At 39.1% G+C, this 14,922-nt stretch overlaps 1 protein-coding gene across 1 annotated transcript; it reads right to left on the bottom strand.

The window, feature by feature from the left end:
- Window positions 1–1,426: 1,426 nt before the first annotated feature.
- RGS16 (regulator of G protein signaling 16) lies at window positions 1,427–5,386 on the bottom strand. The gene is made up of 4 exons (XM_075833130.1): window positions 5,131–5,386; window positions 4,392–4,453; window positions 3,762–3,928; window positions 1,427–2,456 (listed from the first exon to the last, which is right to left on the bottom strand). Exons 1-4 carry the CDS (start codon window positions 5,277–5,279, stop codon window positions 2,259–2,261), a joined length of 576 nt encoding a protein of 191 aa, XP_075689245.1. The 5' UTR covers window positions 5,280–5,386; the 3' UTR covers window positions 1,427–2,258.
- Window positions 5,387–14,922: the final 9,536 nt, after the last annotated feature.

Here is a 14,922-nt window from a genome sequence, read left to right as displayed (position 1 = left end):
TGTTCAAACACGGCAGATTTGTTGCAGAATATCTGTCTCATACATCTGAATTGGAATGTTACTGCAGCATGTGCATGAATTTCTTCAAACCCCATTCAAGTAAATGGGAGAGTTGTGGAATTTTCTTCAACATGTTAACATACCCTAAGAGTAAGGCCACACAGAACGGCCCTGACATGGTCCCGACTCGGCCAACAACCGCGCCGGCACAATGTTTGACGCAGTTATCAAATACCCTGTTAACAGCCGCGTGTTTAATGTGGGTAAAACGTCCCTTTATCTGCAAAATCGTGCACCTATTAATTAGTACACTCTTTATGGCCACACAATTTTGCAGGTAAAGGGACGTTTTACCTGCAATAAAGCGCGTCCATTAATACGGTATTTTACAACCGTGACGAAAATGGTGCCGGCGGTGGTTGTTGGCTGTGTCACGACCGTATCAGGGCTGCTCCGCGTAGCCTTACCCTAAAAGAATATCACTAAGTACTAGTTGTGTTATGTCCTTTTAATGAACACCACTTTGCTTTTATATTGTTGCATAGGATCTACAATGTTATACATGTAGCAGAACTTTGTTTTCCATTTGGCAGAACTCAAATGGAATATCAAGATATTTTATTTGTAGATTTATGGCATATGATGTCATGATGCAGAAATGAATAGTAAATTCTTCAGTCTTTGTATTATTTATCAAGCAGCAGTCCAAATACACTAGATACGTCTCTATACTAGTGAAGGGCACTTTCGGTTACAGTCATCTCTCGCCAGTGCTGGTTTCCAGGCGATTTGCTATAATTTTTTTTACTAGGAGCTCTGGATTACCCTTAATTTCACTTACCTGACTGGAGCCGTTCTCCATCCTTTTCCTGCAGCTGAAACCTGTGTAGGTCATGATAACTGAGTAGTGCGTCATGAACCACTTCGGCACCTGCCATCTAGCATTGACTACAGATATTGGTTGCATGCAAACAAAAAAGGAGAATTAGACTTTTTGCAACAATTTTCTGGCAGAAAAAAAGTGTACAATTGTGACGCACACCTGTTTTGCGCAGAAAATGTGACTTTGAGTCTATGAAATGTATAGAGAGCGTGGTCACCGATACAAGAAGTCATGGACAAGAAGGAGGTATCAGAGCCTGCAGAAGGGAAGATCTGAGGGGGACATTCTCAGCAGCAGGGGGCAAGGTATTTTATAGTTAATAGATTAAATAGATGAAAGTGGATTTGCAATGGGATTAGGTTTAACGAGATCCAGGGTTGGACAGGAGGGGGATGAATAGGGATTGAACAACTTTCTCCCAGTTGGAGGTCTTCTTTAAATGTTTCGGATATCTCTGAATACCCCCGCTTGTTCACAATAAACACATCACATAATACAGCTACTAATAGCAACGCCAATAAAAACTGAAGCCAAAGACAGAAATTTATATAAAAAAATATTTTTTATTATTTATAACTTTAAATAAACATAGTACTATAAATGCATTTACCAGAAATACAACATGTCCATGTGGTGGTATGACATGATTTGTGGATCGCACACGTCTATATCAGTACAGATGTAGAGGTATAGCGTTACTGCCCACACTCCAAACCCTATGAAGTTCAATAAATGTCTCTAATTCTTGTTTGCTGAAAAACGGCGGCCAGGAATGTGTCACATATTATACACGCTTTCCTCTTTCCTTCCATTGTTCTCGCTATAGTAAGTAGATAACATTATTACTAATGGTAACAGATAAAATACTTGGCAGCGTTGGAGTCCCAGGTGAAACCCATTTCCAGATGATTGACCAATTACTCATCTACTTATAACATTTTCTTTCCTGGCAGTAGGAAAATAACTACTTCTGTGGGAGGATGTGACACTTAGCAGCCCAGACACATTGTACAAACATGAACACAAAAGACTGGGATCTCAATGAGACTTCTAGTCTCCTGAAGATGGTGTCAGTCCTGTATATATCCCCTATGCAAATAAAGGATTACAGGCGTTTGTTTAGGTAAGCACAGTCACATCATGGATACGATTAAGGTGCCACGGGATTCCTAGGTCCATTGGATTCATCGTCTTCTCTTGCTCTACAGATTCAGGTCATCAACACTGTGGACTTGATTTGGATGACTTCGTTCTTCAGTCAGTGCCCTGTCTCCAGAATACATGGGTTAGGGTGATTTCATGAACCAGGCTCTAGGTCAATCTACTGAGCTCAGTATCTCAGTGATGTCACTTCCATTGCATTGTTCATTCCCCTTCATGTGAAAGATAATTTTAATTTCCTAATAGATGACTGTGTTAATAGTTGCTGGTAGAGGGGGGATTTTAGGAAGCGTGGGTAGGAGTCCTTTTCCATTAATATTCTAGTCTGTTCTTGTGCTGCGTCAAAACAACTGCGACAGGCGACTGCTACTTGCTGACGAGTGAATTCTCTGGTCTGGTGATCAATATTGACCTAAAAGAAGAAAATTAAAAACGTCATATAGTGATGCTTTGATTTGATAACTTTGCAGCAAATAATGTAATAGATGGAGATGTAGCAGAGCTGAGTTTGTCATTTATGTGATTGGTAGGTTTACTCGCAATTCTATGTTAAACTACACATAGCACAATATAAGCCAGAACATTCCAGCAGTTCATGTGCATAGCAGAGCTGCACCAGCGAGCAGTATATCCAACAAATACTATGCGCCATTCAGACCAATTAACATAAGTAACTATAAATAAGCAAATCTTTTTAATGTCCCTTCTTTATTGATTCTGTGAATCAATCATTTGTGGCAGGAAAATATCTGCCCCCATGATTACTGATGTAGTAGTCACTATAAGGGCACGTCCAGACGTAGCAGAGTTTTTCCGCTGCAAATGTTGGTGCAGATTTGGGGAAATTACGCAACGAATCTGCACCAACATTTGCATATTTGACAGGTAATTCAGACGTTGCAGAAAAGACAGTGGACTTGCCACAGATTTCAGTTTTTGCATTGCAAAGGCTGAAATCCGCAGTGAAATTCCGCATGCTGCATGCTGCGGAGGGAAAATTCTGCACCGCATCCTAAATTTCGCACAGTTATTTTCCGCAACATCTGAACTAACTTTCCTAAAAATGTATAGAAACAAATGTAAAAAACGGCTGCTGCAGAATTTCACTGAGGACTTTTCTCAGCGTAATTCAACAGCAATTCCGCCACGTCTGAATGTGGCCTTACTGTTGCGAATTTGGTGGTGTATTTTGACGCCACATGTCACTGCACACTTAGGGCACGTTCAGACTTGGCGGAATTTTTCCGCTGCAAGTGTTGCTGCAAATTCGTTGCCAATTTTCAGCAACATGTTCATATTTGACATGTAATTCAGACGTTGCGGATAACACAGCGGACTTGCCTCAGATTTAATTTTTTGCATTGCAAAGGCTGAAATCTGCAGTGAAAATCCGCTGCTTCTCCGCCAGTGGCCATGCATGCTGCGGATTGACAATTCTGCATCGCAGCCTAAATTCCGCACTGTTATTTTCCGCAGCATCTGAACTAAGTTACCTTAAAAGGTGTAGAAAACATTGGAAAAATCGTCTGCTGCAGATTTCCACTGCGGGTTGTCCCCAGTGGAATTCAACTGCAAATCCCCGGCCACGTCTGAACATATAACACCCATGCAGTTACTATATGGAGATTATTTAGCTCTTGTTGTATAGAATATTTGGAGCGCAGCTGCAGAAACCTTATTTTTTGTTATCATGATTCTAAATATAGCAGTTTCCTACCTCTCGTGGGGCTCCGGTCTGCAGGAATTCCTTATATATGCACTGAGCTTTGCCAGGAAGTTTGTTCACTGAAGGCGTCTTTTTATAGTCTTCACAGGCTACCCAGAACTCCAGGTTCTCCTCGCTGAATTCTGTCTTAAGGAAGGTGCGAAAGGCTGACAGCCCATCTATAGAACAGACAGAGCAGACATTTAGATGATGATATCCACCGTACATTTCCTTCTGCGTTCATACATTCTATATGTTCTACCACTGTTGCTCTTCTGCATACTAATACTATAATAAACATACAGTGCTATAATAAATATTATATATCTGTGATATAATATACTATAATGTAAAATAATATACTATACTGTGATATAATATATTGTGATATAATATACTATAATGTGAAATAATATACTATACTGTGATATAATATACTATACTATACTGTCATATAATATACTATGATGTGATATAATTGAATATACTATAGTGTCTTCATTTATTCCGTACCCACTTATTCTGACGCTCTGTACATAGGCTGCTCTCACCTACATGCGCTTTCCTAACCCTTCTGCAAAATATAATCCCCATCCTATAATGCTCTATATGCAATTTCATATGGATGTGCATAAATCTCACCTTTACTACTAAGCAGCTGCTGGAAGGATTCTTTCCATTTCATGGCTTCTTTCACGCAGTTCCTGAGGAGATAGACAACATTTTAATTAACTTGAAGCTCTTTTCAACTGTAATCCACAACAATTCTGCCTCTTCCTGAGAGATTTTTGAGACTTGTAAGGACATGAATAACTAGATGACACTAAACTGCTGAACACAACGATAAGAATCAGCAGCAGAGCTGGCAATTCATCAGCCCCGATATAAACGGGAGCAGCATATATCCTCAGAGGGGATGATTCTCTTGAATGATATGTATACCATTACTTCATATAGTTAGACACAACAATTGACAATTCCCATGTGCATTACACTAAACGTGTCCGGTTAAGTGCTACATCAAAATCTGCTCCATCTGTAGCTTGTTGATTGCAGGAAATAATACTCAATGACATGTATACTGCTTAGAAGGACATATGCAAATACACATTAAAAAAATTTCCCAAGCAAGACTGACATGCTGATACATTTTCATCATAAAGACGTACTGTGTAGACGATTATATAGACAAAACCTGGATGTTGCCCATAATGGGGTCTCCACTTAAGATCACTACTTATCTGCTTTGTATGTACTGATCAGATTAGACATTTTTTAAGGGCATCAAATAATTTGATCCATCACCCCATATACTAAGATATCATTGATATGATCGACCATTCGCATTGTAGTATAAAAGGTGCATTAGTCATTGTCTTACCTGTGATTGTCTTTCTTTTTGTACAAGCTGGATGGCACAAGCTTGTGCCCAACGTCTACTTTGTGGATTAAGGTGCCAATGGATGATCTTAATTCCTTCGCTTTGTCGCACAAAAAGGCATCCGGATTAAAGGAATTCAAGTACATCATTGCTCTGTGCAGCTCTTTTTCGGTGTCTTCTCAGTGACAGCTGGAAGGTAAGTGGTTCTTATTGTCCTTCTCGGTAACAAAGTATCTCTGCAAATCCCTAGCACATGCTTTTAGCACTGATTCCCTGACTGAAGGATCCTGCCTTATATCTGTGTGTGCCCAAAAGCCATCCCCCTTGTAGGAGGACCTGGACGTAAGATTCATGGGAGGAAATAGGCACAAGAGGCTTAAACCTCCTCCCACGCCTGTTGTGCCAATGCAGATTGTACTGTGTTATATGATGAGGCGATACCCTACATTCTGCCATTCACTGCAGTTCTATTGTGGGCACAATTATTACAGGAAAATCAAAGCATTACATAACCAGAGAAGAAGAAGAAGAGGCAGCAAGTAGAATAAAGGCTGAAAGATAAAGATGTATGGATGCAGGCACCCCCGAAAACAGACATTTATCAAGAGAGGGGGGAAAACAAGGTCTAGACATATTATTATAGTTAGTTTCTTTTTTTAGGTCTGACCGTCAATACGAGTTTACTGAATAGAGTTTGTTGCCCCCAGTGTCCCCCCTGCAATAACTTTGCAATTCCTTCCCAGTGTAAAGATCTCTCTTGCTCTCTCTCTCTCTCTCTCTCTCTCTCCCTATATATATATATATATAGACTGTATATACATCATTTTATATATATATATATATATATATATATATATATATATATATATATATATTTATATGATTGTAAAGTAGGACCTTCTGTCTAGTGTTAGGGCATGCCCACACGTGGCGGATTTCCTCCGCAACTGTCCGCATCAATGCCGCACAGAATCTGCGTTGCAGATTCTGCGGCGGATCTGCCCAAAATGTGCAGTAAATTGATGCGGACTAGCTGCTGCGGACTGCTGTAAAAGTGCTTCCCTTCTCTCTTTCAGTGCAGGATAGAGAGAAGGGACAGCACTTTCCCTAGTGAAAGTAAACGAATTTCATACTTACCGGCCGTTGTCTTGGTGACGCGTCCCTCTTTCGGCATCCAGCCAGACCTCCCTGGATGACGCGGCAGTCCATGTGACCGCTGCAGCCTGTGATTGGCTGCAGCCGTCACTTAGACTGAAACGTCATTCTGGGAAGCCGGACTGGAGACAGAAGCAGGGAGTTCTTGGTAAGTATGAACTTCTATTTTTTTACAGGTTGCTGTATATTGGGATCGGTAGTCACTGTCCAGCGTGCAGAAACAGTTACTGCCGATCGCTTAACTCTTTCAGCACCCTGGACAGTGACTATTTACTGACGTCTCCTAGCAACGCTCCCGTAATTACGGGAGCCCCATTGACTTCCTCAGTCTGGCTGTAGACCTAGAAATACATAGGTCCAGCCAGAATGAAGAAATGTCATGTCAAAAAAGCAAGACGCTTCCGCAGCACATATAACATTTTCATGACAGCTGCGGACTTCATTGCGGAATTTAGAATCTCCATTGAAGTCAATGGAGAAATTCCGCCGTGAGTCCGCAACCAGTCCGCCACAACTCCGCAACAGCCATTGCATGCTGCGGACACCAAATTCCGCACCGCAGCCTATGCTCCGCAGCGGAATTTTATGCATCGTCTAAACGAACACTGCTAAATAAAAGTGGAAGTCAATGGAGAAACGGCTCCGCTGCGGATTAACGCTGCGGAGTGCCCGCTGCGAAATTCAAGAGGAAATCCGCCACGTCTGGCCATGCCCTTACTATATGTTCGTGTAATTGCCCCCACCCTCAGGTGCAATGTCTACACCCTATATAACAAGACCACAGCACTATATTCATTAATTCATTTACCAGCTGTGACATATATACTCATCTATTACTCCACAGTTGTAATATATATTCCCATTTATGAGACACAGTAGGGCCCATAAGAGCCTATGGGTGCCTTATTACGGTTCCAGCTCGGAGGTTGTATGGAGCCGTAATATGGCCATGAACATGATGCCTTGTTGTAATAATGACATACTGTCATGACATAATTGAGTTGGCTATAGACATAAAGCTATGACTATATAAATGATCTCGTATTTCCTCTTTGATCAGTCCTTCATAGTGTCAAATAGACTGAATCTGCCGTGAGGGTGGGGATTTATTATAGTTAGAACTCTACTTTGAAAACTGGCCATATTTTACGTGTAATAAAAGAGGTCAGGACACATAGCGTCTTGTTAAGGTTACAATGGCAGATTTTCTGCCCTTTACAAGCACCAATTGACAACAAAGTATCGATTGGTGCTCGTTTAGCTCCACTACATGGACAATCATTGGTACTTTATGTGACCGAATAATCGTTAATTCTATTGTTTGGGCACAAACAGTTGTATTATGTCTCAGTACATCCCTGTTTACACGGAGAGTTGCGCTGCCAACAATGATTTTAATGCCCGCATAAAAGATCCGATCAGCAGACAAACAAGCGTTCTATATGCTCATTTGTCGGATGATCGCTGGGCATGTTACACAGGCTGCTTATCGAGAATGATCGTTCATATGAGCGCTCATCGATCTCACCTGTGTAGAAGGACCGCTATGTCATAGAGTAGGTTTCAAATCTGGCTATGAGATGATAGCACAAACATTAACTATTTGCCAACATTTAATAAAATCTTATTCTCAAAAAAGTCTGCCCATATATAAAATGAGCTTTTAGAGAGGATAGTAGGGCAGTCAATAATGAAAACTGTATATTATAAATGATCATATATAATAATAAGAACTGTATGCCTATAGTGGTTGTGTCAGAGAGTAGGACACGCAGGGTCACTGATATAAATGGTGACGGCATTCATGAAGAGATTAAGAAAAATTGATCTGATTGATTTACATGGTTTGGAATGACGCAATCACTGATAATAATACAGCTGTAAACATTTTTATTGAATTAGATGTAAAGGACATTAGACTGAACTCAGCGCCTTATCTAACAGTTAAAAACAGTTTATCCCCTTAGATAAGGCTTTGGACAATTGGAAGTCTCTTTGTCCTTTGTCCTCCTTTCACTTTGTCTTTATTTTAGAAAATGTTTATTTGCATTCCTGCATTTGTCTCCAATGTGTAGTAGAAAACAGAGGAGTCAGCCCACTTGGTGGTCTTTTATAACACCTCCCTGTAAAAACAATCAGATCAGACATGTTCTTACATGCTCTGCCAGTCTCGCATCTAGGCATTGTATTGCTTATGTTTAAAAAATATTAATTATAATAGTAGCCAATAAATAAAGCATAAAAAATAACAAATTAAATAAAAGGTTACTTCATATACAATATATATATACTAGTATATGGAATTTACTTACAAATATACTGTATATATATATATATATATATATATATATATATATACACTATATATTCTGTATGTACACACACATATATATTTGTAAATAAATTCCTTCAATCCGGCATCCAATAGTCCAGAGTATGTGTATTCACATCAGCGTTGGCCTTCTGTTCATGGGTTACGTTAGTCGATTGTGCTATTGTTTATGTGAAAAACCACGGAAACCTTACAGAACAGAAACAAACGGAAACCAATTGCAACGGAAGCATTACCATTCAAATCAATGGTAATGCAAAGGGAATCTATGGTTTCCTTTTGGATTTCCATTCATCGGTTCCTCCAACGGAAAGGTCGAACGGAACCCAAGACCGGAAGGATGACACCAATGTGAACAGACCCTAAACCAAAAAGTATGTCGCTTGTTTCCAGAACAGAAATGCAGAATAATCTGTAATCTGATTAACCAGAGGTAGAAGATAGTAACGTAGTATAATTAATGCCTCCCCGCCACAGCCATTTTTTGTTTTTTTCAGTTTCACTTCTTCCTCCCCACCTTCTAAAAGCCATAACTTTTCATGTGTTTGTCGACATGACCATATGAGGGTTTTTTTTTTTTTTTGCAGGACGAGTTTTCAAAGGCACCATTTAATATATCATATTATTTACTGAGAAACTTTTAAGAATTATTTTGTGGCGTGGAAGTGAAAAAAATCCAGCAATTCCTTCATTTTTATTTGCCTTTTGTTTTTACAGCTTTCACGGTGCGGTAAAATGACATGTTTACTTTATTATGCAGGTTAATATGATTACGACAAATTTATGTTTTTTTTATGTTTTACCACTTTTACAAAACGAAGGGCTTAATAGGAGGATCAACAATGCAGACCTGAAGGCTCCCATTAGGCCCCCAGCTGCCATAATAATCCATCGGTACCCCGATCCCGGCTGCTGGAGTGAGGTATTACCTGTAATATACAGCTAACACCCGCAGAATGTAGCTCAGCTACTGAGCTCCATACTCCCCCCTTTCGGCTATGGTGTACAAATATCGGTAAGGAGTTGAGTCTAGGTTTACATCACATCTAAGGATTACATTTGATGGGACTATTTGAGTCAGTTTACCAAACGTATGTACGAGGGGTATGCAACTATATGTAGATTTTGGTGCAAACAATCCGCCTCCCATTGATTTCAATGAGAAATCTATGTGTCAGTGCTGACATCACGGAAATTAATAATAATAATGTGACATGACGCTTATTAACGCAGATCATGCACGGAAATACGGTGGATTTCCACATAAAAAACCTGCACGTAAACACGCAGATTTCTAAGGCAGAATTTTTTTAAATTACGACTCGTGTGAACATACTCTACAGGTAAAAATGTAGCTGTCCGATCCCTGTTTTCTCCGATAGGTGACTTTGTGGGCACTTGGGCTGTTACCAAAGACATCAGATTGTTAGTCAATCCTATCTAAATCGGTGGGATACACTAACATGTGACTAACATAAACTAACATGCAATTTGCCTGACGTAATATTTAAAGTGGCTCAAAATTAACGCCTGAGCAATGATGATAAATCACATATAAAACTTTTGCCAAATGGCAACAAACTAGCCCTATACATTCGGAACATCGAGAAAATTAAATAATGAAGATGTTATTGTGTTATAACACATGCCTACAAGCAGGTGACATCAAACAAATGATGGTTGGAAAATGACATGATTAATAACGTCCAGTACAAACAGAATAATGTGCTACAACGTTTGTGCAATATTTCTATTTCAATTCCTTGTAAAGATTAAAAGCTAAGTGAGTTATTCTTTTGTGGGTCATGCCGGCCTGAAGCTTTTTCCTGTAATTAAGCTTCCTATTGATTTGTTAACTGATGACGTCTAGGATCACTCCATCTATCCAACAATGGCCAGCGGCTATGAAGACCATCTCTGTGTATGCAAGAATACAGATAAACGGAGCAATGGGAGGCAAATTCAGCTATTATGTAGCGTTAATGTGCCCATAACAGGATGGAGATGTCGCCTGCAAAAATACTCAGTGACAAATCCTCTATAGTGGAGGCAGTTGAGGGGCTATTCTGCCATTTCTACTGCCTGGGTGGCAGCGGGCGGAAAATGGCACCCCCTTGCCGAAATTATGGACAGGACATGTGCACATAAAGTGGACCCGTGCCATGAGGAGAGTAGATGTACTGTAAGATCCTTTCTTGAATTATCTTGTCGGTACTTCTAAACCACTCCTGATTGTACCCTCAGGACAAAAGTGCCAGCCGTATAAAAGTCCCCAAAATGTCAGACGTATTGTAGTGCCCACACTGCCAGCCTCATAGTAAAGCACAGCTCCCTTACAAGTGCACATAAGGCATATAGGTACCTTATGATGGCTGCATACAACTCTTAATTTGTACGATGCCATTACCATGCGTCTTTGATCTAATTTGCTAATATTTTTCATTAGAGACAGAAGAGAGAAGGATGTCTTGGTATATCGCCTAATAAGGAACCCATATATATATATATACGGCTCGTGTGAAGCAAATTCAAAAAACCTAATGAGGGACAACAAGACCTTTTAGCATAAAACTCAAATACAAACTTTATTATTCAACATGATTAAAAATAAAAAAAATATTAGAAAATATGTGATATTCTTGCAACACCTGTATAGAAAGGAATCTCTATCACTATGTTTCCTTCTAAGAATGTTATTAAAGTTCTACGTAGCTGTATATGCTCCCAATATGTGGGAATGTCAACTGAATTGTTATGTCTTGTTTACCAAATAAAGAGTTTGTAAAAAAATAAAAAAATAAAATAAAATATATAATGTAACTTGCATGTATCTTATTGTGTAATGATCTTGCACTTATGGCATGGTGTTGGGGTGAATCTGCGGTAATAGCGGCTTGGTACAGCATGTCCTATTGAGAAGTCAAGCTGCAAGCTCTTCACCATGCAGATTGTTAGTAATATCGTATATGCACTTACCATTTGCCCCAATTCAGCACATCTGCTCCAGGCATTTTGGCTCTGAAAATCCTACACAGATAACAAAGCACAATGGGTTTTGTTGATGTCTTTATAAAATAAAGTATTGTGTTCAATAGATGACAAGGACAGATTTTTATTCACTGGAAGCAAACAATGAATGTTCTCTTTGAATGACAGCAAGCAGAGAGCTTGAAAACTATGAGGAATTGATACAGAAAGTATGTTGGAATATTGTATAATTTTTCATTATACAAAGATTTTTCTTTTTCTTTTTGCTGAAACCGTACAAATTTGATGCGTGCCGTTTAAAACGCTGTCAGTTGCTCCTCAGTAACAGGCTACATTAACACTAATTTCCTGCATTCACTGCTATTTAATGGAGTTCTAAACAGATTATTAATGGCTCTTTGCTCTGGCTCATAGGGGGTGTCAAGTGAGGGACGCCCACTAAATAATGTCCATATGCCCTAATGGAATGATAGAACGACACCTTTAACCCCTTAGTGACCAGCCTGTTTTAATAATATTTCCATCTTCGCATTCAAAGAGCTGTAACTTCTTTATTTTTGCATCAACATACCTGTATAAGGTCTTGTTTTTAATAGCACCATTTTGGGTTACTGTACATATCATTTATTGATTAACTTTTAGTAACTTTTTTTTGGGGGGGGGAATAGAAAAAAAACCAGCAATTTTGCCACACTTTTTTTCCTCCTAAATTTACGCTGTTTACCGTGTGGTATAAATAGCATAACAAATTTATTCAGCGGGTTATTACAATTGTGGCGATACCAAATTGATACATTTTTCTTATGTTTTACTACTTTTACATAGTAAGAACACTGTCTTTTTAAAAATTATTTGTTTTTGTGTAGCCATGTTTTAGGAACCATAACTTTGTTTTCCTGCCGATGCAGCTTTATGAGAGCTTCTTTTTGCGGGACAACTTGTACTTTTTATTTGTACCATTTTGGAGTACTTTTTGATCACTTTTTATCACATTTTTTTGAAGGCAGGTTGAACAAAAAACAGTAATTCTGCCATTGTTTTTTATTTCATTTTTTACGGCATTCACTGTAAAACAACCCCACTTGGAGCTGACTTTGGAGATAATCACTTGCCAGTAGGGTATTTTGCTTATGGAATTATTCACAAATAACCTATTAGAACTTATTGATGATATGTCCCGTGTGTAAAATGATAACAAAGTCTATGATGCAATTAAAAGTGGACGGGTACATGTTCTGTATAGTTAGGGGCCTTCAGGATCATTTCCTCTGGTGGACCCTGGGAACCCAAGTCCAACACTTAACATGTTTTAGACAGAATCAGGAGGACTCTATGAGGAGCTGAGAGAGTCGACATCTATAAGGTGAGTGCTGGCTGCTGCAATAGGCCACCTCGCATCATGGACCAGTTCCAGATATGTCCACAACTTCTTGCCAAGGACAGCTTTTCAGTTCTCCTTCTCCTGTAGATGAACTGAACAGAATGGTCCTGACCTCTTTTTCTGTTGTGTGCCGAGGTATACAGGACAATTCCAATATCCTGCCTGTCTGCACAATGAAGACAGCTGGTTTTCTATAGCTTGAACCAGTTTTCAAGACTGTTCATAGAAACTGCAGCTTATTTGTTCATCCATAACCGGTATTGCTCGCAAAAAAACAAGAAAAAAGCAGAGTGCTATTGCTATGCATGTTTATTTTCATAATAACATAACAGTCACTTATAGAATGGGAAAAATAGTTGGGGGATATTATTTTGGTCCCACTTACATTAATTCTGCTAATGAGTCAAAGAAAGATATTATGTCAGAACTATGTCAACATAACTGGAGGGGAGGAATGGCATCAACCATCAACAGTAGCAGGCCCTATTTTGGTTTATAATATGTGTATGCCTCTGGTGCTGTAATAATTAAAAGATTTGTCTACTTTGGACAATCCCTTTTTTAGAAGAGTCCCCAGAAGATAAATTGATCATAGTGTGTCCTGCTGTGATGAGCCTCAGCTTCTGCTGCATTCTTAACTTGGCAGAAGTGTCTAATTTCCCTACAGCGCCACCACAGGGAAAATGAAGCATTACACATTTCTTATGGAATTCAATGCGCTGTCTATGTATGCATGGACGTGCTAGGTCCTCCAGAGTGAGAAATATTTTGCTCTGACCAATAGATGGGAGTCCTAGACAGGGGATCCACTTCTATTAACTTAGAGTTACCTAATAAAATATTTTAAAATAAATTTTCTTAACAACCGCTTTAACCATTTCACGCTAAGCTCTTTTCTATTTGAAATGGCCCCATATGTTACTGCAGTACAACACAATGATACACATCTGATCAGAGGCATCAAACATTTAGTAGTTATATTTCCACTTCTGAATTCCATCAGAAATTGAAACATCTGGCAACATTCCAGTTTTAGTGAAGTGCCAGCCTGTCATCTAAGTGCTTATGCATAAGTTATTATTGTGCTGAACTTTTAGGAATGGTATTAGTAGTCTGGTGTAATATACTGTTATTTTAGCTTACTATCCAAGCAGTAATAAAATATAAAATAACAATGTTAATTATAGGTTTTGGGTGGTGTTCTCTTTAATATATTGGTACCTGTTGTACTGTTCCTCCTTTCCAAATATCCTCCCTGGAACATCCCCTGCAAAATAAATAAATTGTCCTAAAATAAGCGTGGCCTTTCTGTTCTTATACAGGGAGCAGATCATTATTATAGAAAATAATGAAAATACCAACTAAGGTGAGAACAACTGTTCTATATAAAACAAAGTTCAAAATTGCTCTAGGGTTTGTACACACATGCTTGGGATGTGAATGGAATGCAAGAAAAGACAGAACAGTATGATCCCTGCCTTCACAATGCTTCCTACATCGTATAATAAATGGTAATAAAATGAACAGAACACTGATCGGATCACGTGGCCTGAGCACGAAAACGTGCATTTTTAAGTACTTTCAGGAAAACTTTGTTCTCTGTGATTGTGGTCAATGGTGAAATTTTTGCAGGTCGTATAACAGTAAATCAAAAATGAGAGAAGTTTGGTAATCGTGTTTTCTTTACTAACTGAGAATGCGGCCATATTGATTGTCACTTTGAATTAGCTTCAAAGCAACTGATGGTAGGACTGTCACTTTGTTATTGATAGAATCCAAACATGAGAGACAAGGCAGCACTTCCAAAAATCAAGGGAATTTATTCACTCAACAATGCAACGTTTCAGTCCAACGGGACCTTTCTCAAGCACTGCTCGTGTTTGGATTCTGCTGTGGGACTTTGGATCAGGTTCCTATGAGGCTTGCACCCATTACA

This window comes from Rhinoderma darwinii, chromosome 7 (genome assembly GCF_050947455.1).
Source record: "Rhinoderma darwinii isolate aRhiDar2 chromosome 7, aRhiDar2.hap1, whole genome shotgun sequence".
NCBI lineage: Eukaryota > Metazoa > Chordata > Amphibia > Anura > Rhinodermatidae > Rhinoderma > Rhinoderma darwinii.
This window is presented reverse-complemented; position numbering and strand designations above follow the sequence as displayed.